Source organism: Chinchilla lanigera, unplaced genomic scaffold (genome assembly GCF_000276665.1).
Source record: "Chinchilla lanigera isolate Chin_1 unplaced genomic scaffold, ChiLan1.0 scaffold00037, whole genome shotgun sequence".
Lineage (NCBI taxonomy): Eukaryota > Metazoa > Chordata > Mammalia > Rodentia > Chinchillidae > Chinchilla > Chinchilla lanigera.
Genome location: NW_004955438.1, coordinates 11,103,718 through 11,126,495, shown reverse-complemented (window position 1 = coordinate 11,126,495; position 22,778 = coordinate 11,103,718). Strand labels below are relative to the sequence as shown.

At 45.1% G+C, this 22,778-nt stretch overlaps 1 protein-coding gene across 5 annotated transcripts in view; it reads left to right on the top strand.

Moving 5' to 3' along the window:
- Positions 1 to 22,778, top strand: part of Ptpn21 (protein tyrosine phosphatase, non-receptor type 21) — a 74,687-nt gene that overhangs the window by 36,097 nt on the left and 15,812 nt on the right. For all 5 annotated transcript variants that reach the window (XM_013517165.1, XM_013517164.1, XM_005390257.2 and 2 more), the window contains 8 exons: positions 1,765 to 1,832; positions 2,573 to 2,643; positions 4,990 to 5,077; positions 5,421 to 5,509; positions 9,006 to 9,093; positions 10,026 to 10,105; positions 19,195 to 19,255; positions 19,872 to 19,956. In XM_013517165.1, the coding sequence (XP_013372619.1) occupies positions 1,765 to 1,832; positions 2,573 to 2,643; positions 4,990 to 5,077; positions 5,421 to 5,509; positions 9,006 to 9,093; positions 10,026 to 10,105; positions 19,195 to 19,255; positions 19,872 to 19,956 (630 nt within the window). The remainder of the gene's footprint in view (positions 1 to 1,764; positions 1,833 to 2,572; positions 2,644 to 4,989; positions 5,078 to 5,420; positions 5,510 to 9,005; positions 9,094 to 10,025; positions 10,106 to 19,194; positions 19,256 to 19,871; positions 19,957 to 22,778) is intronic.

Genomic DNA, 22,778 nt, shown 5'->3' with positions numbered 1-22,778 from the left:
CCTGCCAATCAGTGGGGTTGAGAAGGTTATATTCACCTTAAATATATTTCATTTATTCAATTTTTAAGTAATTTTCCTGGCTTGTAGAGCATCATCAGTCACAACAAATGATTTTGCATTTCATAAGCTTTTTTGGGAGGTGCTGAGGGTCATGCCCTACCGTGTGTGTGTGCTCGGCAAGTACTGTACTCAGGCCTCACATGCATTTCTTTTTCTTTCTTTTTTTTGTTTTGTCTTTTTGAGACAGGGTCTCTCTCTGCAGTTCAGACTGGCATTGAGCTCACTTGGTAGCCCAGTCTGGCCTCGAACTCACAAAGATCCTCCTGCCTCAGCCTCCTTAGTGCTGGGATCACAGGTGTGCACTACCACGCCTGCCTTCACATGCATTTCTGAATTGTTTAATTCTTTCACTTTTTACATGATTAATGTACATGTGGCTACTTGTGTGTATGTGCTCTGGAATGATTTCTGATAGAGTGTCATTTCAAACGATAGCTGGCATTTAACCTTGAGAAGTGAAATTTAATCCAAAGAATCATAATAAAATTCCTCCAGATATTAACAGGCGTGGAGATGTGTTCATTTTTAAATATATGTCTGAGACATATGGAACCATATTCCCTTTGCAGGTACTTTTAATTTTCTTAAGTATCATTTTTAACTTTAAGAATACCTTTTCAGCTGGGCGTGGTGGCACACACTTGTAATCCCAGCACTCAGAAGGCTGAGGCAGGAGGATTGCCACGAGTTCAAGGCCAGCCTGAACTAATAATGAGACCCTGTGTCAAAAAAAAAAAAAAAAAAGGAAAAGAAATAGAAAAAAACCCCAATACTTTTTCTTAAGTTTTTTGCCAAACTCTTAACTTTTTAATTTATTTAACTTAATTTTTTTGAGACAGGGTCTCATCATATAGCCCATGCTGGCCTCAAACTCACCATTCTCCCACCTCAACCTCACAAGTACCTTTTCATTTTCTTTTAGCAATTAAAAATTTCAACCCCCACCCTCCCCCCAAGAAAACCTCAAATACATCTTTCTGTAACAAATACAAATGATCTAATTCCGTTCCCCAGCTTGGTTTCTTCCTGACATTTTTATGTGTGTAAGAAAACTTTGCCAGGTATAGTGGTGCAGGCCTGTAATCCCAGCACTTGGGAGGCTGAGGCAGGAGAATCGATGCAAGTTTGAGGCCAGCCTAGGCTACGCAGTGAGTTCAGGGCCATCCTAGATTACAGAGTATGATCGTGTCTCGGAAAACCAAAACCAAACTGAAACAAAACAAAATCCCCCCAAACCAAACCCATACACACATCTGCTTGGTCTTTTGTTTACTCTGGTTTTTAACTATAAAAACCAGAGTATATTATATATAGTTTGTAACTCTTAAAAGCTAGATTCATAAGCATTTTTCCAAGTCAAGACACATCAACCTACCTAATTAATATTTTAAAAAGGTACTTTAGCCAGGTGTGGTGGTGCACCCCTGTAATCCCAGCACTCGGGAGGCTGAGGGAGGCTGAGGCAGGAGGATTGTTGCAAGTTTGAGACCAACCAGGGCTACGAAGTGAGCTCACGGCCAGCCTGAACTACATAGTGAGACCCAGTCTCAAAAAGACAAAGAAAAAAAAAGATACTTTAAATACACACTCTAGAGTTTTCAGACAGATTTCACTTCTGAGTGATAAGTACACCATCTGTACACTGTACATTATGTTATGCAGATTAAGTATAATCAGCATGTGAATATTTGTCATTTTGTATAGCTGATTTCGGTGACTTTGATCAGTATGAATCCCAGGACTTTCTTCAGAAATTTGCCTTGTTTCCTGTGGTAAGTCTTCTTTTGGCATTGGGTCTTTGTTAAAGGTTTATTCCTATACCCTTAGAAATTCCTGAAATAAAGTCCATATGGTATATGCTTACTAGCCTTGAATAGTGTGAGAAGCTCAGTTCCCTTGTATGAATATCAAAAATGTCAGTTCTTTCCCTCTTGCAGTCTTCTTAGTAGTTGGACACTTAGAGAAACTGAAGTCTGTAGTCATCGCTGTAGGTTGAAAAATCAGTTCTCTATTTGAATGGGAGTCCAAGGAGAGGGGTTTGTTTTTGGCTCTTAAGAACCACATAGAGGTTTTGGTTTTAACAGAAGCCCCAAAACTTCACAAAGTTAATGTGAAATGAATATGACTTCTTCTCAGCAATCTAAAAAAGACATCCCCTTTTGGTATTTAAAGTCAGTACTGATGGAGGTGATGTGAAAACTGCATGGTATTCTCTTCGGAGCACTGACTCAGCCAGCCAGGGCATGCACAAGATGTTTTCACGCTGGGTCAGAACTGGCTGGCAGGTATCACCAACCTGAAATAACTCAGCTGAAGTTCGCCCTGGAATGAGTTGAAAAGGGAGGGCAAGTTTCTTGGCTCCTGAATAGGAGCCACCGAATGCCTCAGATCATGATTACACACATAAGCACAGCTCCTAAACACTAACACTAGTCGTGATTTCGCCATAATTGAGAGTCAGTAACAGTAGCAATGAGTCCTCCTAAGAAATTTTCGTAACTGTTTTCCTCAGGGGTGGCTACAAGATGAAAAAGTGTTGGAAGAAGCGACCCAAAAAGTGGCCTTACTACATCAAAAATACAGGTAACACTAAGCAGTAGGACATGGCAATAGTATGGAATTGTACCTGTTAGAATTTGAAATCTGTAGGGCTGGGGATATAGCTCAGTGGTACAAGCACCTGCCTGGCAAGTGCGAGATCATGAGTTCAATTCCCGGTACCCAAGAAAAAGAAGAGAAATCTGTGTCAACACATTACATTTAGATCCTTACTGCAGCTCTACAAGCGGCCAGCACTTCCACCGCACTCACTCTGTGCCAAGTGTGTTTAAGGGGGGAAGGACCCACATTCATTCACTTATCAGTCATGTTTTACTGCTGAGGAAATGCGGGAAATGAAAAGCAGCCAGTCACTGAAGATGCCGGTGACTTCATCACCTTATACATTAAGTAACAGACGTCCTAGTATTAGAGGAAGGCAACATTAAGGAGATTGTTTTCTTTTACAGTACAACAGGTGCAATTATTTCCCCCAGGGTACTTTTAGAAGCAGTATTTCTATCATCTGGGGAGCTATGATAAGAGCTCTGGTGCTGCTTGCACTGACTGAGCTTTTTGGTCCGCTTCTGTACCTCTCCGTGCTGGTGGATATGACTTTCTTTAATGGTGAATCTCTGTGTTGTGCATAAGAAAAACCCTCCCTGAGGGAATGCCAGCTCTTAGTCTAAGCCAAATATCATACAGTTCCAAGTTCTTTATATACTGTTCAATTCTTCTAACTACAATACTCTTTAAGGTAAATATTATCTCCACCTTGGAGATGTGGAAGCCAAGCTCAAAAAGACTTTGGTCTTCACGTGTGGTAGAGGTGGGATGTGAAAGCAAGTCTGCAAGTCTGTCTGATTATAATCTTTTTTATTGAGGAGGGGGTACTGTCAATGGACCCCATGGCCTGCTCTTCCTAGATGCTTTACCGCTGAAATGCATCCCCAGCCTGTATTCCTCAGGTTCTCTTCTGAATAAACCTTCTGCCACTAGTTTCTCTCCACTCCAGTCTCTACAAGCATTCATAAAAGATTAACCTAAAATACCACTTTCCTTTTTTCTCTCCTTCTCTCCTTCTGGAACGTTCATGGATATTTTCTTGCTCTCCATAAGTTGGTGAAATCCTGCTTTTCCATCTCTATTTTCTACTATCTAAGTGAGCCATTTTTTTCCTCTAGCATAATTGATCCCTGAGGCACACATTGTCCTGCCTTGTGTCACTTTCATTTCATTCACTTCTGCTTTTTTTTTTTTTTTTTTTTTTTTTTTTTCTCAACCCAGGGCCTTAACACTGAGCCATACCCCTGGCCCTTTTTAAAATATTTTTTTTGGAGACAACGTCTCACTAAGTTTCCTAGGTTGGACTTGAACTTGTGATCCTCTTGCTTCAGCCTAAGTCTTCCAGACTTCTGGGATTACAAGGCGTGTACCACCACGCCCAACTCTTCTGCACTTCCTTAAAAGATAGTACCTAGGAACTCATTTGTACGCTTACTCTGTATGAGGCAGAATGCTAGATTGGCTCAAAGATAAAAACAATGATTTCCTGCCTCCCAGGAGGGCATTCCCAGCCTGGCAGACCTAGGGATGGGCAGGGCAACCATTTAACGGTAATTATAGTGATACGATACGATAATGGGTGCCCAGGGAGAGCTGTGGGCAGAGTGGATCATGACTGCTCCTGGGGGGGTGGATTCTAGAAGGGGACAGAGAGGGAGTGATTCATACACTGAGTTGCAAGGGATATTGGGGATTATTCCCTTCCTGTGTGGGTGACAGGTAGTGAGGATGCGGGAGTAATGTGCAGAGGTCCAGAGCTGTGAGAGAGAGTGGCGCATTCACAGAAAGGTAGACTTCAGAAGGGCTGCAGTGTAGGGTGCTGTGGGGGTGTGAGGGAGCGACGGAAGATGGGGCTGGACCGGTGAGTCTCTGTGCCGAGGAGCACCCTTTCCTCCCCTACACTGCTTCCTACACATCTTTATAGTGCCCCAGTCACCGAGCTAAGACAGATTTCCCTCTAGCCACCTCACGTTGTTTTGTGACATCTAGCATGTGATTCTCAATAATGCCTGATACTTTTGGGTAATTTTTGGAAAAAGTCCCAGCCTTCACTTGATATCTGAAGGCCTGTTTCACCCCTCGCCTCTGCCCTCACTTGCTTACAGTTTAAGGTGTAGGGTGTTACAGATCTAGCCTTCTGTGTTCAGCTCAATGCTTGGCTGGTGGTCAGTTTTTGCAGCATTGATATAACCGATTACAGATGCTTAGAAGCCTGAAATGTTTATAACATCTGGTGCCAAATTTGTGTGTAGTCTTTAAGAAAAGCTTTATTTAAAACATTTCTTTTCTCTGTAAATAATCTCAATAACCTCTCTTGGGTTGCAGAGGGCTCACAGCTCCCGATGCTGAAATGCTGTACATGCAGGAGGTAGAAAGGATGGACGGCTATGGAGAAGACAGCTACCCTGCAAAGGTGGGTGTGGCTCGAGGCCGAGGTTCTCCAAAATTAGGCATAGGAGTTCAAGAGAATAGTGAGAAAGGTCGAGGATGCGCTGATGTTCAAGTCGGGAAACTTAAAAGCTGAAGTCCTTGTGTCCAGAATTTTGTAGTAAAACACATTCCCATTTTGCAGTTGGTGCTTTGAAACGATCAGGAAATACAGTTCCAATTTTCATGCATGTTTACAAGATGATATGACCTTCTGAACATTTCACATTCAGGTTTAGGGAGACAAGCGTAAGGAATGGTATGTAAAGTTACTGTCGTTCTTACGCCTCTGCTTCCTGAGTGATTCTTTCTCTGCTCTGTGCCCTTAGGATAGCCAAGGAAGTGACATATCCATTGGAGCCTGTCTTGAGGGTATCTTTGTGAAGCACAAGAATGGAAGGCCTCCTGTGATATTTAGGTATTTTTCTTTCCTTTTTATGTGTGCATTCTATAGCTCCTATTGGTGATATATGTATTTTTTAATCTTTTAAGATTTTTTTTCCTATTGGTGATATTTTAAAAAATTGCTCACAAGGCTCTCCCAAGGTTTCAGTAGAAAATGGAAATATTCCTCTCCTAGACCAAAATGCCACCCGAAAGTAGTGAATGATTGTTCACTAATATGCCGCTCTCGGCAGTATCAAGTGTGCAGAAAATAGTGCTTCTCACAATGGCCTGTTTATAAAATGCTTCATAATTCATGACCCTTTTCTTGCCATATGGAGGCCATTCTTTGTTTTGATCTAAATTTTCCTTTTTCTTTTTGGTACTGGGAATCGAACTCAGGACCTTGCACTTGCCAGGCAGGCACTTATGCTGCTAAGCTATATCTCTGGCCCTTGATCTGAATTTTTCACTTGAGCTCTGGTTTCTAGGGCTGCTTGTTGCGGGAAATTTAGACCTTTCTTTTGGTTCTACTTATATAACAAATACCAACGTCCTCAAATACCAACGTCTCAGCAAATTTCAATTACGTTTTGTAATGATGATTTTTTCCCCCCCAGATTATAAAGAAGGGATACTGTTATTCACTTGTGGGAACCTTGGAGTGTACATAGTAGGAAAGACAGAACTGATATATAAAGATGTCTTAACGGTCTTGTAATAGGGGTAAATTTCTGAATGTGGAGGTTATAGATGGCTTGCATTTCCTTTTTAGTATGTTGTGCTCCAGTTACCATCTTAAACATAGAAATTGGATCATATTGTTCAATTCTTCCATTATAGTTCCTTAAAATTTCTAATCTTAGAAAATCCACGGTGCCATTTCATGGAAATATTTGCAGTTATACTCGGAGATTCTATCTTCTCTTGATAAAAATATTAAAAATTCATGTTTTTTTACAAAGTATTAAACATAACCTATCACTTTTGGCTTTTGGTTCCGGTGTGTCTAACACTTACTGAATGTGGTTTATCATGTACTAGATACTATGCTTTTTTTTTGTCTTTTTGAGGTAGGGTTTCACTATGCAGTTCAGGCTGGCTTGGGCTCATTTTGTAGCCCAGGCTGGTCTTGAACTCCAAGTGATCCTCCTGCCTCAGCCTCCCGAATGCTGGGATTACAGGCGTATGCCACCACGCCCAGTTTAGATACTATGCTGCATGCTTTCTGTGTTACCACCATTTTGCACGTGGGCTATTTGGGGCTTGTAAAAGCTGAGTAATTTGTCCATGGTCCCCCAGTTATTAACTAGCATACCCAGGACTTGAACCCAGGTTATCTACTTTAAGCCTGTGCTCGTAGTCACCATACTAAGCAGCTCTCTTTTTTTCATTCCTATCTCTTACTCCCTGACTCTCTCCCATCCAGCACATTCTGTGCAAGCCTTCTAAGCCATCCCTATCATTTCTTCTTGAGAAGCAGTTTTTCCTTTTCAAACCCTTTTCACTAACCAGGCATGGTGGTTAGTGAAATAGTCTCAGCTACCAGGGAGACTAGACTGAGGCAGGAGGATTGCAAATTCAAGGCCAGCTTGGGCTATGTAGTGAATGTGAGGCCAGCCTGGAACCTAGCCAGACCCTATGTCAAAAAACCAAAACCCACAAAGCTCTTTTCAGTCAGGCGGCATCTCTTCCTTCATTGCCTTGGTGCTGTGGCCTTTGGGCCCTGAATTCTCCACAGTGACTATGGGCACAGAAAGTAGATACAGCGCAGGGAGCAGCGCCCCGTTCCTGCACCGCACCACCCCGGGCTGGCTGCCCTGCTTCGGCAGTTGTGTGCTCTTGTCCCCAAGCCAGCCAGGAAGTTTTCCAGACATGCTGAGCTGGGAGGGGAACGTGGGTCTGAGCTGCATCTAGAATGTAGAACCCTGACAGTGTGAAAGGGTCACACAGAAACTCGACACATCCAGCCAGTTGCCTTCCTCACCAGGCAGGACTGATGGATGCATGGATCGACTGATTAATAGTAATGGAGATTGAACCCAGAGCTTTCTTGCTGAGCTGCATCCCTAGCCCTTCTTTTAATGTTTTATTCTGAGACGGGGGTCTCGCTCAGTTGCTAAGTTGCCCAGGCTAAGTTGAATTTGTGATTCTCCTGCCTCAGCCTCCCAGAGTGCTGTGGTTACAGGCGTGTACCACCATGCCAGGCCAGATAGGAATTTTATTAAAAATTGCCTTATTTAATATGATGTGAATAACATTCAGCTTTAACAATTAGACATTGAATCACTACTGAATTACTTCTAAAAATTTACATAAATAAAATACAGGTTGAACACTTCTGATCCAAAACTCTAAAATATGAAATGCAAAACTCATGAATTTCAACATTATGCTCTAAAAGTTTTAGATTTGGGGGTTGGGCACATAGCTCAGTGGTAGAGTACTTGGTTAGCATGTGCGGGGCCTTGGACTTGATCCCCAGCATCATATACGTACAGAAAGTTTCAGATTTTGGAGCATTTCCTATATTTTTTTTTTTTTTAGTCTTTTTGAGGCAGGGTCTTGCTATGCAGTTCAGGCTGGCCTTGAGCTCACTTTGTAGCTCAGGCTGGTCTCGAACTTGCGGTGACCCTCCTGCCTCAGCCTCCCGAGTGCTGGGATTACAGATGTGCATCACCACACCGGGCCCTATTTTGGATTTTCGGATTAGGAATGCCCAAACGGTAGTCTGTGTAAATATTCCAAAATCCGAAAACTGAAACACTTTCTAATCCAGAGCAATTCCGATAAGCGATACTCAGCTCACACAGTGAGGAGGCATAAAGTAGGTTATGTTTCCTTTTTTTCCAGGAACATTTGCCCCTTTTATAAAGTTACACAGCTGTGTAATAAAGCAAATGTTAATAAATAAAAGCTAAATAGGATAAAACAGAATTAGAAAACATGATGCAGCATTTTTTGTGTCCTAGTGAAACACCTGGAATAGTTCAGTCCTTGGCTTCCCAGCACTTGAACTTCTTTACCCTGTAGTCTTTCAGAGTCTGCCCTGCTTGTGTGCCACCTTTGTCATGTTTAACTACAACATTCAGCAGTACTTATTTGTTTATATCCTGCCTGGTGTAGCCCTACCAGCCAGAGTGCCCCTTTGAGGGGAAGGAGCTGTATTGTGAATGTCCCCAGGACCTATGCAATCTCGCATTGCTATGATAGGTGCCCTTTACAGTGTTTGTTGAATGAATAGTTGCGGCATTGGGGATCTTTGAACATCAAGCTAACCTAGTAAATGAGGAAACTATATTTTACACCTTTCAGATGGTCCCTTCCTTCCTTCCTTGACTGTGCATGCATTTATTTTTGTAAGTAGCTGCTGTTGCTTCAATTAGGAAATAAGGCTAGGAGATGAAAATGACTGTTTTATTTCAAAATGGTTAACAAACGTTAACTTCTGCACCAAGCTTAAGAACTCCTGTGTCCTGTCTCTTCACCCGCACCTGAGAACTCACGTGGGGCCTCTGCTGTTTTTTTAGGTGGCACGATATTGCTAACATGTCCCACAACAAGTCCTTTTTTGCATTAGAGCTGGCTAATAAAGAGGAGACCATCCAGTTTCAAACTGTGAGTAAAAAGGAGGAATCTCCACAGAACGCTCTTCTTAAGAGAGTGTAGAGTTAGCATTTCTCGGAGTCTTGGAGGGGAAGAAAAATGGTAATGTTTCTTAATTGTATGAGAGAGGAAGTTGTGTAATATAACGTTTTGAAAAATGGGTAGAAAATGGCCTTATGTAAATATTGTTGAGTAAATGAATCTTTGGATAGGTGCTATCTTTTTTTTTCTTTCAGTGTTGGGGATTGAATCCAGAGCTTTCACACTGAGCTGTATCTCTGGCCCTTTTAAAATTTTTTACTTGAGGACTAAGTAAGGGACAAAACAAGCACCAGTATCTTAATTCTTTGATAATGAATAGCTCTGCAGAAATGTTATGTAACACTGATTTGCTTTTGCTTTCTTGACAAAGGCCATATTGAGTCCCTGAATCAAGTGTTTTGTTTAAAATCTTTGAGACTATTTGTCAGGAATAAAAATTGGTGGTTTTTTTATGTTTTAAATTTCCAAGGCATTTTTTTTTTTTTTTTTTTTGTGCTGGGACTCAAACTCAAGACCTTGCACTTGCCGGGCAGGTGCTTGTGCCGCTGAGCTATATCCCCAGCCCACCACGGCATTTTTAAACTGTTTGACATCAGACATGGTTGGGGCAGATTTTTATCTTCATCATTGAAATGTCACAGGCTAAGTGTTAGAAAATGAAAGAATCGCAGTGTGTGGGAAATGACTTTAACATAGCGTGCATCCAATTATATCCTGACCACAGACAAACTGTGTGTTAAAAGTACCAGTTCGTTTGCCAGGGATAAGAGCTCAGTGGCACAAGCGCCTCCCTGGCAAGCGCAAGGTCCTCAGTTCAATGCCCAGCACCAAAAAAAAAAAAAGGACCAAGTCGTACCTGTGGGTGTGCTTTCATATTACTTTGTGCATGTTTTGTTTGCCAGGAAGACATGGAAACAGCAAAGTACGTGTGGAGACTCTGCGTTGCGCGGCACAAATTTTACAGATTAAACCAGTGTAACCTGTGAGTATCTCCTGCTTGCGGGAATTGAAGAGAATAACTTGCTTAAAAACTTAATCTTGCGCTTTCTCATATATCTGAGTTATCAAATGGCAACTTTTCCTGATACTTTTATAATAATCGCTTTACTTTGTTATACCTTGAAATGACATTTGTTACCCGGGGCTGTGTTACATGCATGCAGTCCCAACCCTCTGGGAGGCTGAGGTGGGAGGGCCCCAAGTTTGAGCCCAGCCTGGGCAACTTAATGAAGCCTGATCTGAAAATAAAAAAAAGAAAAAGAAAGGGCGGGGATTTAACTCAGTGCAGCGGCATGTAACTCAGTTCAATTCATAGCACGACCCCCACACACAATTATTTTCTCATTTTGGCTTTAGACCAAGTTCTAAGAACTACAGTTATGCCTCCAGAATTTCTTTCAACTAGTTATTAGCCCCATTTTCAAAAATAAAACCAGAGGCTATCCTTACGGTTTTTCACCAATGCCCTGGTCAGCATGTTGAGCAAGCGTTATTTTCAAGCCAGGCGCAGAATTGAGGGCCCTGCCCCCGGTGCACGTTTTCAGTGACGCACATGCAGACACGCTGTAATCTCCCACTGTGACACGCGTGTCCTTCACTCTGCCTTCAGCTCTAGCATCAGTAGCGTCTGCTTTCACAGAGGACTTCCGCGCAGGGGCTGTGCCCTAGCATTCTTCCCTCCCTTCTACCTGTTCCCACGAGCCGCCACAGCGCAGATGCTGCGGTGGTCAGCTGACTCTCACCGGTGGGCCCCGCGGGAGCTCAGACCTGTGAGCCTCAGCTGCTCCTTCCTGCCTGGGCTGCTGGGACGCTGCTCCCTACGCTCCAGGTTCCTCCTTTTAGTCTGCGTTAGTGCTAAGACCCCTTCCGGTTTTCCCCTCTGGAGGACCTCACCCGACCTCAGGCTAACACTCTAGCTGCTCAGCAGATCTGATCACCAGCCGGATGTCTCCCTGAGCTGTAAAGGCCTGCGTCCCGCCTCCCGCCCGTTTATTGGTCCCTTTGGATACCTGCAGGGCATCTCACCATGATATGCCTCAGGCAGACCTCTTGTTCTCTCTTACCTGCCTAAGCCACCTCTCCGGTGTTTCGCGTGTGGACAAGAGAGAGCGCACTACACTCACCCGGTTGCTCGGGCCCCAGACCTGCAAGACTTGAGTCATACTTCTTTTTCATGCCATGTCCATCTCATCAGCAAGCTCTGCTAGCTCCACCTTCAACACAGATCTGACATTTGAGCGTTTATACCCCGCTAGCGGCTTTGTGCCCGCGCTGGTCGTTTCTCATCTGAGACATTGCAGCAGCCCTCTGACTCCTTTCAGCGCCTTCCTGCGCAGCTCGTTTTCCCTGAGTCAGCCACAACGATCGTAGTTTAGCGTGAGTCAGACCCTGTAACTCTTCTTAAACCCCTCTGTCCCTTGGCGTCCTTTAGATGTGTAGGAGGGCGACGTGATGTGGCCGCTGCCCGGTCCTGATCGTTTCCTTTATACGCTCCTCCTCGCGCACCGCGTGGCAGTCCTTGCTGCGCTGTGACCCGTGCGAGCCCGAGTGAGCGTGGTGGAAGTCATGGGGGGAGAGCCCCTTTACCCTTTGTCTCATTTCTTTTTATTATGATTGTAAACTGGGAGGAAGGGGAAGAATTAAAAGGACATTTGTGTCCTTTGTGCGAAGAAGGAAGGAGACCGGCGGTGGAGGGGCTTGCTGTTCTATAGTGTGTAAGGGACCTGATCACCTCGCTGTTTTATGGTGTGCTAAAGGACCTGATCAGAGTGACAGTTCCCACAGAATGGGCAAGGACGTCCCTTGGGAGGGGAACCAGCCAGTGATTACAGCAGGGGCAGCGCTCCCCTCCCCCACGTCCTTAGCCGAGTTCCCACCACTGCTGTGGAGGTGAGGTTCTGGTAATTAGTAACTGACAGGGAGGAGGAGCCCCTTTTTTCTGGGTACAGGAAGCCTTTTCTGCTGGTTGTGGGCTTTGGAGTTGTGCTACATTTCTGTATGAAAGTGTTCCCCCTGGTGGTTACATTCAGTGGTGCGGCGGGTGCAGGATCCCTGAGTGCAGTCTTTGGGGCTCTGAGCTGGCCTGGTCACCCAGCCTGGTGTGACATTATTTCTGTTAAAGTAGTAAATATACAGTCTGTGGGAACACCGCATTTTCATTTTAAAGCCTTTAATAAATTTAAGAATACTTATTTTTTTTTTTTTTCCGGTACTGGGAATCGAACTCAGGACCTTTCACTTGCCAGGCAGGCGCTGTGCCACTGAGCTATATCCCCAGCCCAAGAATGTTCATATTGAGCCATCATACCTAACTTAGTTCCTTTTCTGGAAAATAGTGGAGAATCAGTTACTCTGAATAAACCATGAAACACAATCACCTTTGAATAAACATCCATATTGATGGGTGGTTACTGGCTTTTTTTCTTTGTTTTGCAGTGCTTAGGGATTTATGCCAGGCAGGGACTCTACCACTCAGTTACATCCCCAGCCCTGACACCTTCGTTTTAAAAGTGTTTCTGGGCAAATCATTAGCTAGTAATGATTTTTAAGATTCAGAGGGAAAAGCAACCAATGATTGTGGTAAATGGGGCAGTCTCAGAAATGTGCTTTTTATTAATAAGTGTGAATAAAACTGTCAGTTGTATTTATTGGATCTCTATAAGGAACATCTGATTCTTTTGACAATGGAATTATGTATAAAGGGCTATTTTCCAAATTTAGTTTTATGTATCTAGATTATGGAAGCTCATTTCTGTGAACTATCCTGTGTAATTATTTATGACTCACTCTTTGGGAAATATATTTCATTGTGTGTATTTGTCTTCCATATAAAGTAAATGAAACCTTTAATACTAGTTTTTAATGTTTTGATGGGTAACAAAACCAAAAATAACTTTAATTTTCTGGCTATTTCTTTTAAGACTCTCAACAGGGACTATTTAGTCATATTTAATATTGTACTGATTCTAGCTGGGCATAGGGGTACACACCGTGTAGTGTCCCAGCAGTTGGGAGGCAGCCTCCCCAGTGAGTTCAAGGCCAGCCTGAACTACCCAGGTGAGATCTTATTTTAAAAACAAACAAATAAAAAAGGTGATGATGATTCTACAGTATTGGTAGACTTGTTATCATGGCCCAGGTCGTTAAACTCAAGTGAGATGGGCAGTTAACCGACCTGCAGCTGGCCTGGGGCTGGACAGGGGTTCTGGACACCTGTTTCAGAGATGGAGTCTACCTGCACAGAAAAGTGGGCTCTACTCCTGCAGCATCCCCTCACTGCAGCCCTGACCTGTAAATAATGGCGTTGCCCATGGCCTGAGGTGATTCAACTAACCATAAGCTGCAGTTCAGTATTTATAGTTTTAGTATTTATCCAGCAGTCTCCTCACCGACCTGTAAAAAAGGTACTTTATTTTTTACTTTTTTATTTTTTTGGTCTTTTTGAGACAGGGTCTCACTATGCAGTTCAGGCTGGCCTTGAGCTCACTTTGTAGGCCAGGCTGGCCTTGAACTCACAACGATCCTCCTGCCTCAGCCTCCCAAGTGCTGGGATTATAGGTGTGTGCCACCACGCCCCCCCCCCCAACAAGGTACTTTAGATAAATCAAATCATCCTTTTTGTTGCTCAAGCCTTAAGACATTAAATAAGAGTTTCCTTTTGTTTTTTTAATTTATAAAATGGGCCTAATGTTACCATACATAATATTCCTTTAGAGTTAGATTAGGAATTAAATAAGATAATATTGTCAGTCAGTCAGGTCAGAAAGCTTCTTCCAACCCCTTCTGCCCCACCCCAGGCAAACTATAATCAACCTCCTTAATTTAGATGGAAAGAAGGCTGGGAGGGAAGGCCTCTGGGTGCGTGTGTGCGTGCTTGTGTGTGTGTGTGTGTGTGTGTGTGTGTGTGTGTGTTTCTTGCGTCTCTCCGTGGGCTCTGTCCTCCAGCCGGCAAAGCCAAGCCCAAGAGACTTTCTGTGGAGAAGCGTGGATTTCAGCCAGCAGCATGCTGGGCGCTGGGCGCTGGGCAGAGCGAGGGGCGTGGCGAGCGTCCTCTGTAGTGTGGGGCTGTTGGGGAGCACAGCAGCCAGTGTCCACTTCCTCTGGGGACTGCTGTGATCCAGAGACTGATGGGCACAGGCCCTGCCTGGAAGGGGAGAGGCCTATTACAGACCTGAAGAGCTGGTAGGAAGCCCGGGAGATCGGAGCAACCCTCTCCCCTTCCAGTCCTCTGGGCCCGCAGAGGTGTGGGGAGGGCGCAGCGCTTCCCCCAGACCCATGGAGAGGGGCCCTGTCATAAGAGGTGGAGGGGACTGAGGAGCAGCAAGGGCCAGTAGGATGTCTCCCGTCTCAAACAAGGCTTGGGGAGAGGTGGCACTAGACGTGAGGGAACTTCTCTCTCAGTAATAAGAGGAATTAAAACTAAGGCAAAGAGCATAAACTCAGAGGCAAAAGCTTTGGTTGAGAGGGAAGGGAAGGTGGGGCAGGACTCCAGCTCGAGGAGAACAGCTGCAGGGGCACAGCTCTGATGGAGACACTGACCACGGGCAGGGGCTTGTAATCGCTCGCTGAGGCGGCCCGGTCTGCTTGATGGTTACCTCAGCTCTGGTTCTCCACTGTGGCTCTGGAGAAGCTCTTCCCCCATCCGGTTCCCATGCGATGGTTGCTCCTGCCTAGTGGGGCACTTCAGTTGTGTCACGGGGTAATTATTCCTGCCTCGGGAGGTGCTCCCACCGTAGGAAGATCTGTCTGCAGATGCTCTGCTGGAATCCAGGGGGACTGCAGGTTTAGGACAATCACTAGAGACTTCCGGGTGCCATGCCAGAGAATCTGGAAGAGGATGTGTAGTAAAAGCTGGCAACTGAATGTCCCTGCAAATCTCGCGTGTCTTGGTTACTCTTATCTTGCTATCCTCAGTTTTGAAGCGGGGCAGTGAGAGAGCTTAGGTAAATGTAGGGCCAATAAACTGTTGTTTAGATAGATACTCAGTGATTAGCATGCTTACTTACAGAGCTGAGCAGGAATCTGAGCCGCAGTTTAAAGTAATAAAGGACACGGGTATAAAATGAAGGCAGAAATAGCAACCTTTACCCTTTTACCCATTGGTATCTGCAGGTCGAAATGAAGAGTCAGTGCTTTTTAGCAAAAGTTGCAGCTTTTAAATCCTTGTCTCAGGGGCCAGGGATATGGCTCAGTGGCACAAGCGTCTGTCTGGCAAGCACAAGGTCCTGAGTTCAACTCCCGGTACCAAAAAAAAAAAAAATCTTAAATCCTTGTCTCACAGAAGGCAGCTTCCCTTCCTGAGCTGGTCACTGTTTACATGAAGGTTACTCACGCTGAAAAACTAACCTGTCATGGAGCTAGAGTGAAGCTACTCCCTCTCACCCTGAGTGGCAGATGATCCCTGCCAGCTTTGCTCCTCTCCTGTCCACAAAGCCAGGGGCCTGTAACGGGAGTACGGGAGAAAAATGGGAGCAGGCCTCTCAGAGCCTCTGGCCCACCCTCGAGAAGGGAGGGAGAAGAGCTTTCGTTCCTCAGGAAAATCACTGAGACAAACATTCGGTAGGTATTTCTGCCACCCAGCACGTTCTGATTATGAAAATCACCCCTTCATGAGCTGAAAACAAACAAATGACTGAAAGGAAGCTCACAAAGCCAAGTCAGACATTCCGAGAAACACGAGCTCAACAGTATTGCTTAGTAAAGAACATTAGCCTCAGTTCCAGCTCACTCCGCCATTCGTTTGCTCGGCACACACCCCTCGCACGGAGGGCTTCCTGTGAGCCGGGCAGTGTGCCGGGCGCAGTGATGCGTGGTGTGTCCTCTTCTCCCCCGCAGCTTCCAGACTAGCTGGAGTTGAGGAAGCAGCCAGACACATAGTGCTCAGAGCCCATGCCCGGAAATCTGACAAAGCTGCTCGTCCAAATGCTGGTTCTGCCACTTGTTTGCCATGTGACTAGGAGCAACTTCCTTCATCTAAGTATCAGTTGCCTCATCTATAAAATCATGATAACTGGATGTCACTTTTGGGGTTGGTGCTTGGATTTCATTAGATAATCAGCGGTCTTTGGCACAGTTTCAATGAGCAGTATCATTTATCTTACTGGGACTGGAAGCCCTCTGGTACCGTCTTCTCTAGTACACCTGCTCCAATGACTTCCAAGCGCTCTTTCAGCTGCCTCATAGTTTAGCAGCTCTCATCAGTGTAGAAACTACACCAGAAGTTTAGAAAGCACAACCAATAGCCTGGTGGAGTCGTGGAGGTTGATCTCAGCTTAAACCGTACTTGCAGCAGTGGCAGGGAGAAAGAGGCAGTCACACAGTTAGAACCAATGGGGAGGCTGCCCAGGATGAACTACCGGCAGGTAGAAGAACTACAGGTTTGTCTGTGTTCAGCAGAACTGGCTTCTGCAGTGGGCAGTGTTCGCCTGCACAGGTGCTGCCAGCAAGATGCCTGAACAGATAGTGCGGGTGGGAGTTGCCACCTGTCCTCCCAAGCGCTGCCTCCTTGAGTTTTGTGCTGAACACACTTAGGTAACTGTGGACACGCTGGAGTTTGTTGATGGTGAAATCAGTCAGCAGTTCTTTTTTTCTCATTTTTGCACTTACCAGTATTTTATAAAAGCTCAGTCCAAGGCTGGGCGTGGTGGCTCACGCCTGTAATCCCAGCACTTGGGAGGCTGAGACAAGGAGGATCGTTGTGAGTTTGAGACCAGCCTGGGCTACAAAGTGAGCTCAAGGTCAGTCTGAACTAGAGAGTGAGACCCTGTCTCAAAAAGACTAAAAATAAATAAATAAATAAAAGCTCAGTCCATCTCCACCTCTGCTAGACTCTGTAAACTTCAGTAGCTCCCCTTTACCTAAAACCTAGCTGCAACCATGGAGGATGAAGAGAGGCAACGTAAATTTCAAAGCAGCAAACTGCAGCATCTTGTATGCAGTTAAAGCTCAGATACAGTCATGCTGACATGAATACCGGAGGGAGGGAGCATCCTTGGTGGCAGAGACATCTGCGTTTCATAAACAGCCTGAACACCCTGCACTGACAAATTATTAAAAGAAGTCAACTAGTGAAAGCAGTTTTAGTCACCTGATGTTGTGTCTCATATCTACTAGTTTTCTTTTTGTCTCAAAAGTCTTGTACAGATAAGTGAATGCTTAGAGTTTGAGTATAGACAGCAGTTATCAGAGTGCTAGGAATAATATCTGTCTATTTTTGTGTTACTAGGTATTGAACCCAGGGCTTTTGCATTCAACTGTATCCCTAGGCCTTTTAAAAACTTTTATTTCTGCCATGAGCTGCACAGCCAGTGGGGTCCTGAGAGGGGGTGATGGGAGATTAAGAAAAACTATCAATACATACTAAAAGGAAAGCTGGGACCTGGTGGGACCTGAACTCTTTGATGGAGAGGCAGCAACAGCCCAGCATAGTCTGCTTCTTTATTTATATACTGTGAAAGGGAGGGTAAGCATGCGACAGGGCCAAAAGTGCAGGGTCTCATGTTTTGCTGAGAACACTGAAAGCGAAACATTCTCAGAGCTGTCTGTGCTATAGTTAACAGGGAGGACACCACGGCCAGACACCTGCTGGACTGCCTTGCTTTAGTCTCAGCAACCTGTTTCCATGGCTCGCCTCTGGAGCTCCGTGTTCTTGGGGCTGGCCTTGCTGTAGCTCCGAATGTGTGGTTGGTCTCCAGCTTAGCTGCTCTCCACAATTTCAAGACAGGGTGTTACTGAGTCACTAAGTTGCCCGGGCTGGGCTTAAACTTGTGATCCTCCTGCCTCAGCTTCCCAGAGTGCTAGAATTACAGGCGTGTGCCACTATGCCCGGATGAATAATGTTAATTTAGAAGAGGCTTCATATTATTAATTAACCTGTTGATTAAATGGGTTGAACGTTCACTTTGTAATAGTGGGTTTTCCAGTAGCTTGTCCTTAGAATCTAGCCAAAGGTCACAGGATATTTTTGTAATCACTAATTATGTGTCCTATAAGTTCATGAGCTAGGCACAGATAGTAAAAAAGTTTTTTAAAAAGTTGTTTGACAGAATTATACAAGCCGTCCAGAAAACCAAGAATTCAGGGTCTCTAGGTTCTAAATCTTATTTGCAATAAAATTGACCACATGCAAGAAAAAAAAAATGCTGCTTCTGTTTAAAAACAGTGGGGTTACAAATGAGCTTTTCTGATCTTGTTCTTTTTAAAAACCTTGTTCATTCAAAGATGAAACTTGTGTGAATAGCTGGGCATGGTGGCACATGCCTGTAATTCCAGCACTCGGGACGCTGAGGCAGGAGGATTGTTACGAGTTTTGAGACCAGCCTGGGCTACAAAGTGAGCTCAAGGCCAGCCTGAACTGCATAGCGAGACTCTGTCTCAAAAAAAAAAAAAAAAAAAAAGGAACGTGTGTGAATAGTTTAAAATCCCAAATTACCAGGTAAGCTCAGTCAGTGTTCCTTAATAGTTGCTTTTAAAACAGAGAGAAGTTTCTTGCAAAAAAAGCTGAATGGGTTTATGACAGGCCCACTGAACTGACTTTTCTACTTTTTGCTTTCCCTAATTCAGTTCCTTAGAGAAATGTTAAACCCCCCTGCCAAGTGTAAATTCATAAGTCACCAAAATTATCTTTTCCTGATATTTGGAGTCTGTGGTTAATAGACCTTTAGCTTTAGGCTTCGCGGCTGCCAGCTGATACTCACCACCATTCGGACTGTTCGAGACTTTCAGTGCTAACCCAGCCTGCAGGAGAGATGCGTGGGCTGAGTTTGCTGCCGGTCCCTCCTACCCTGCTGTGGCCGTGCCACAAGACTTGTCTCGCTAACACGATGGGCGGGGAAGGAACAGCAGTCCTCCCTCTCTGGGGTCCCGGGAATGATGCCCCAGAGCATGGTGCAGGGCCAGAAGTGGTCAAGGCCCGACAGGATGCCAGTAAACCACTTTTCTGCTCTCTAATCTGTGTCTGGTCTAGTTTGTCTTTTTTCCTTTGCAGACTTCTCATGGTACCTTCCTGTATCTGAATTTGTTTTGATGGAATTAGGAAGTATGTGCTCTTCTCAAAACTATCTTGTTTTATAGGCAAACTCAGACTGTCACAGTGAATCCACTCAGGAGGAGGTCATCTTCAAGGATGTCTCTGGTAAGAAGAAACAACTGATTGCTTTTTGATTTTTCTTTTCACAGTGTCATTTGGCTCAATAAAACCTGCTTTGGGTAGTGTGCATTTTGAGTTTGAGTCATAAAACTGTGCTCATACTTGATCATTTTTATCCAAAGAAAGGATGATTTTTTTCCTCAGTTCAACCTAATATTTATTATATTGTACATATTCAAATATGAGGTCCAATCAAGTGTTATAAATTTGAACTATTAGCCAAGAGTAAGCGGAACTTGGTAGATGTTTAAATTACTTGATAACTTTGTCTAATAGGATTAAATATATTACATATACACTTCTTATATTCAGATCTTTATACAAGGACATTTATATCAGTTCCTTCTTTCACCTTTTGGAAGCAGATTATCCTTAGTATCAGTGTGCAGGGCTTGGCATTGCCCTTATGGGCAGCGGTGAAAGTGATACATATGGTAAGACCTCCTGTGTCTTCACATGGATTTTCCATATATAATAAGTATATTTAACTCTTTTAGAAGCTTCTTTTTTTAGTAGAGAGAAGGAATCCAGAAAAGAATTACTTTACCTCTGTTACATAGGCAATGTGTTTTAACCCTGTGTCCAACTTTCCATTTCTTAGCCTAAACCCCAGCCCTATGTGATGCCTCCCCCACCCCAGCTGCATTATAATGGACACTATACAGAGCCATATGCTTCTTCCCAAGGTAAAGTACACTGATTTTGCAAAGCCTTGAACAGTTACTACCATGCATAAACCGATGAAGAGATCCTCAAGCCTGGATAGCTTTTGCCTGAAGTTGTACCCCAAGTTGTCATGATTCTAGCCATGCTGGATTCATAGAACAAGCCAGTATATTCAGGTTCTTGAATATATGGTAAAAATTTGTAGTTTCAAATTTTGATGCTCAAGTGGCCCCAAAATTGGCCAATGGGAACTTCAAGGTGATTCCTATGTCCTGTTAACATCCCCACCCCATTCGCCTTTTTTTTTTTTTTTTTTTTTTTTTTTTTTTTTTTTTTGAGATCCTGGAACCAAACTCATGACCTTGCGCTTGCCAGGCAGGTGCTTTGCCTCTGAGCTAAATCCCCAGCCCTCCATTCACCTTTTGAAAGTTTGTTGCTTTCAGGAAAAAGATGCCCCAGTCTCACTGTATTTCCTTGCTTGAGATCTTCCCATTGTAAACTTTAAGCACGTGATTACTGCAGTGTTCATGCTTTAAGTATATGGAACGGTAATTATGACAGTGCCCCAAGCTTATCTTGATCATTCCTTTATTCGGTAATCTGTGTATAAAGCTGCACTAAAGCCCAAGGAGGTCGATGCAGATGAGTAGCTCCAGTCGTCAGAAGTTTAGGGTTTAATTTTGGGGTAAAACATTTGCACGCGTGCCTTGGAATTAAAGAGAATGTAATTCTTCGGCTGAGGGAGAGCATGCAGTCCCTGTGCCATCTGATGGCAGACACGCCCGTCATCTAGCGGTGCTAAGAACTTTCTGGGCTCCGTCAGGTGGCCGGATTTCAGTGAGAAGCGGGTCCTGACTGGGGCGGCTGCTCCGATTTTGGGGGATAGTGAATCCCGAGGCACCGAGTGGGGACAGGGATCCTTCCCCTTCCCCGTGCCTGGCCCTGGTAACTTGGATTCTGAGCTGGATGTAGAGAGCAGCAGAGCGGTCCGCTCGCCCTTGCGCATAGGGAATGAGTAGGGAGGGAAGTTGTAAGGGGCAGAGGGCGGATTGTGGTTGCCCTGTTTGTGCTGTGCTATGGGGTAGCTCGGGGAGCAGAGCCTGGGGTTTGGGTTCTGGCCCCCACCTCCTTGTGGCTTGGTATTTCTTCGCTGTCTTCCTCCTCCACCCACCCTGTCTGCGCATGCACCCCAGCCCCTCCCACACTGGGACGAGGCCGGTCTCCGTGCTGTTGGTCTCCTTGCCGCCCCTTTTCCTAACTCGGTCTGGGAACATCTCGCTGTCTTTTGCTCTCTGCTGTCTTCAAACGATTGTTCCGGGTTAAGTGTTCTTTCCTTGCACACCCCTCTCCAAGTGGTCTATATGTTTGCTTCTGCTTATTGTTTACCCCTTGACTCTTGCGCCTCACTACCCTGTAAAAGCCGCTCTCCGAGGTCCCAGCACCCATGGCACCTTCCCACCATCAGACTCATCACTCTGTTCCACCAATGTGTTAATCACTTGATTTCATTCAGGACATGCAGGTAACATTTGGATATTTGTATCCCTACGCTCACCCCCCTTTCCATGCTTCTCAGCGAGCAGGGCTTTCCCTCCTTCTCTGTCTCAGTGTTGCTCCGTGATCCCTGCCGGTGTGTGTGGCCTTCTTCCCTCCCTCTGGGAGCTACCACTGCAGTTACAACGCTCGGATCCCCAGGAGGACGACTAGCTCGCCTTCACCTTCCACCGCCCCAGCCCGGGCCCCAGCCCTGCACTTCCTGCTGTCTGACAGACTGTTGTGACAGCTGCGAGGCCGCAGCATGTGAGGCCCTTGGTGAAGTGCCGGCCTTCTGGTGATCACTCAGGAAATGATGTCAGCTATCCTGACATGCTGCAAATTGAAATACTAGATTCGAACTAATATCTCTATCAGCCTATTCCTTCCTGGTGTTCCAAACTTTTTTTTTGGTGATGAAGTCACTTTCCTGGTTACCTGGATTCTTGGTTGTTTGTTGAGATGAGGTCTTGCTATGTTGCCCGGGCTGTTCTCAAACTCCTGGGCTCAAGCCATCGTCCTTCCTCAGCCTCCCGAGTGCAGGGACTACAGATGTGCATCACCATGCCTGGGCCTGGTAACTTGGGTTCTGAGCTGCATGTATTGTTGCTTTTCTTCTTTTTTTGCCTTGGACATTTAGTCATTTATAAAGCCTATTGCCTATAACTTCATAGAGTAATCTCTTCCATGTCCCCTGATCCTAATCCAATCCAGCCTTTTTTCTTTTCTTATTTCTCGCTAGTTGTAGTGTCATAAGAGTTGGTATCTTCAATCTCTGCTGTCCTGCTTCATCTAACACACAACTATGAGTCCAGGATCACTCATCTGCCTAGTGTTCGTGACTGTGTATTTTCAAAGCCTACTCTTCTAGTCTAGTTTCCCACTGTTGGTTTGCTTCAGGTTGGTCCCTGGCTTTGCCCATGCTTCCCCCTTATCCAGAGCCACAGTCCCTCTCCCTCCCACACAGCCTCCTGTCCATGTGTCGCCAGCCAGCCAGCAGAGAGCAGGCTACGCTGTGCTAACAAGCCGTTCCAGAGTCTCTGGATTTTCTCCTTGCTCAGGATACCTGTCTCTTGTGCCCTAGCAAGAGGGTCTCTGCTCCAAAAGGGCTCACCTTGGTGGCTTGGGCCTGGGAGTCTCTTCCGTCTGGAATGCTGTTGGTCATGGTGGCAGGAGGAAAAGACCAAAGAAACTGGCCCTGATCCTCTGCTCATTTTCCTTTGACTATTACTAGTCACATGGCTGTGCCCACCGAAAGGGATGAGGAGGCATAACCCAGTGTACTCCCAGAGGCGGAGCGATGTGGGTG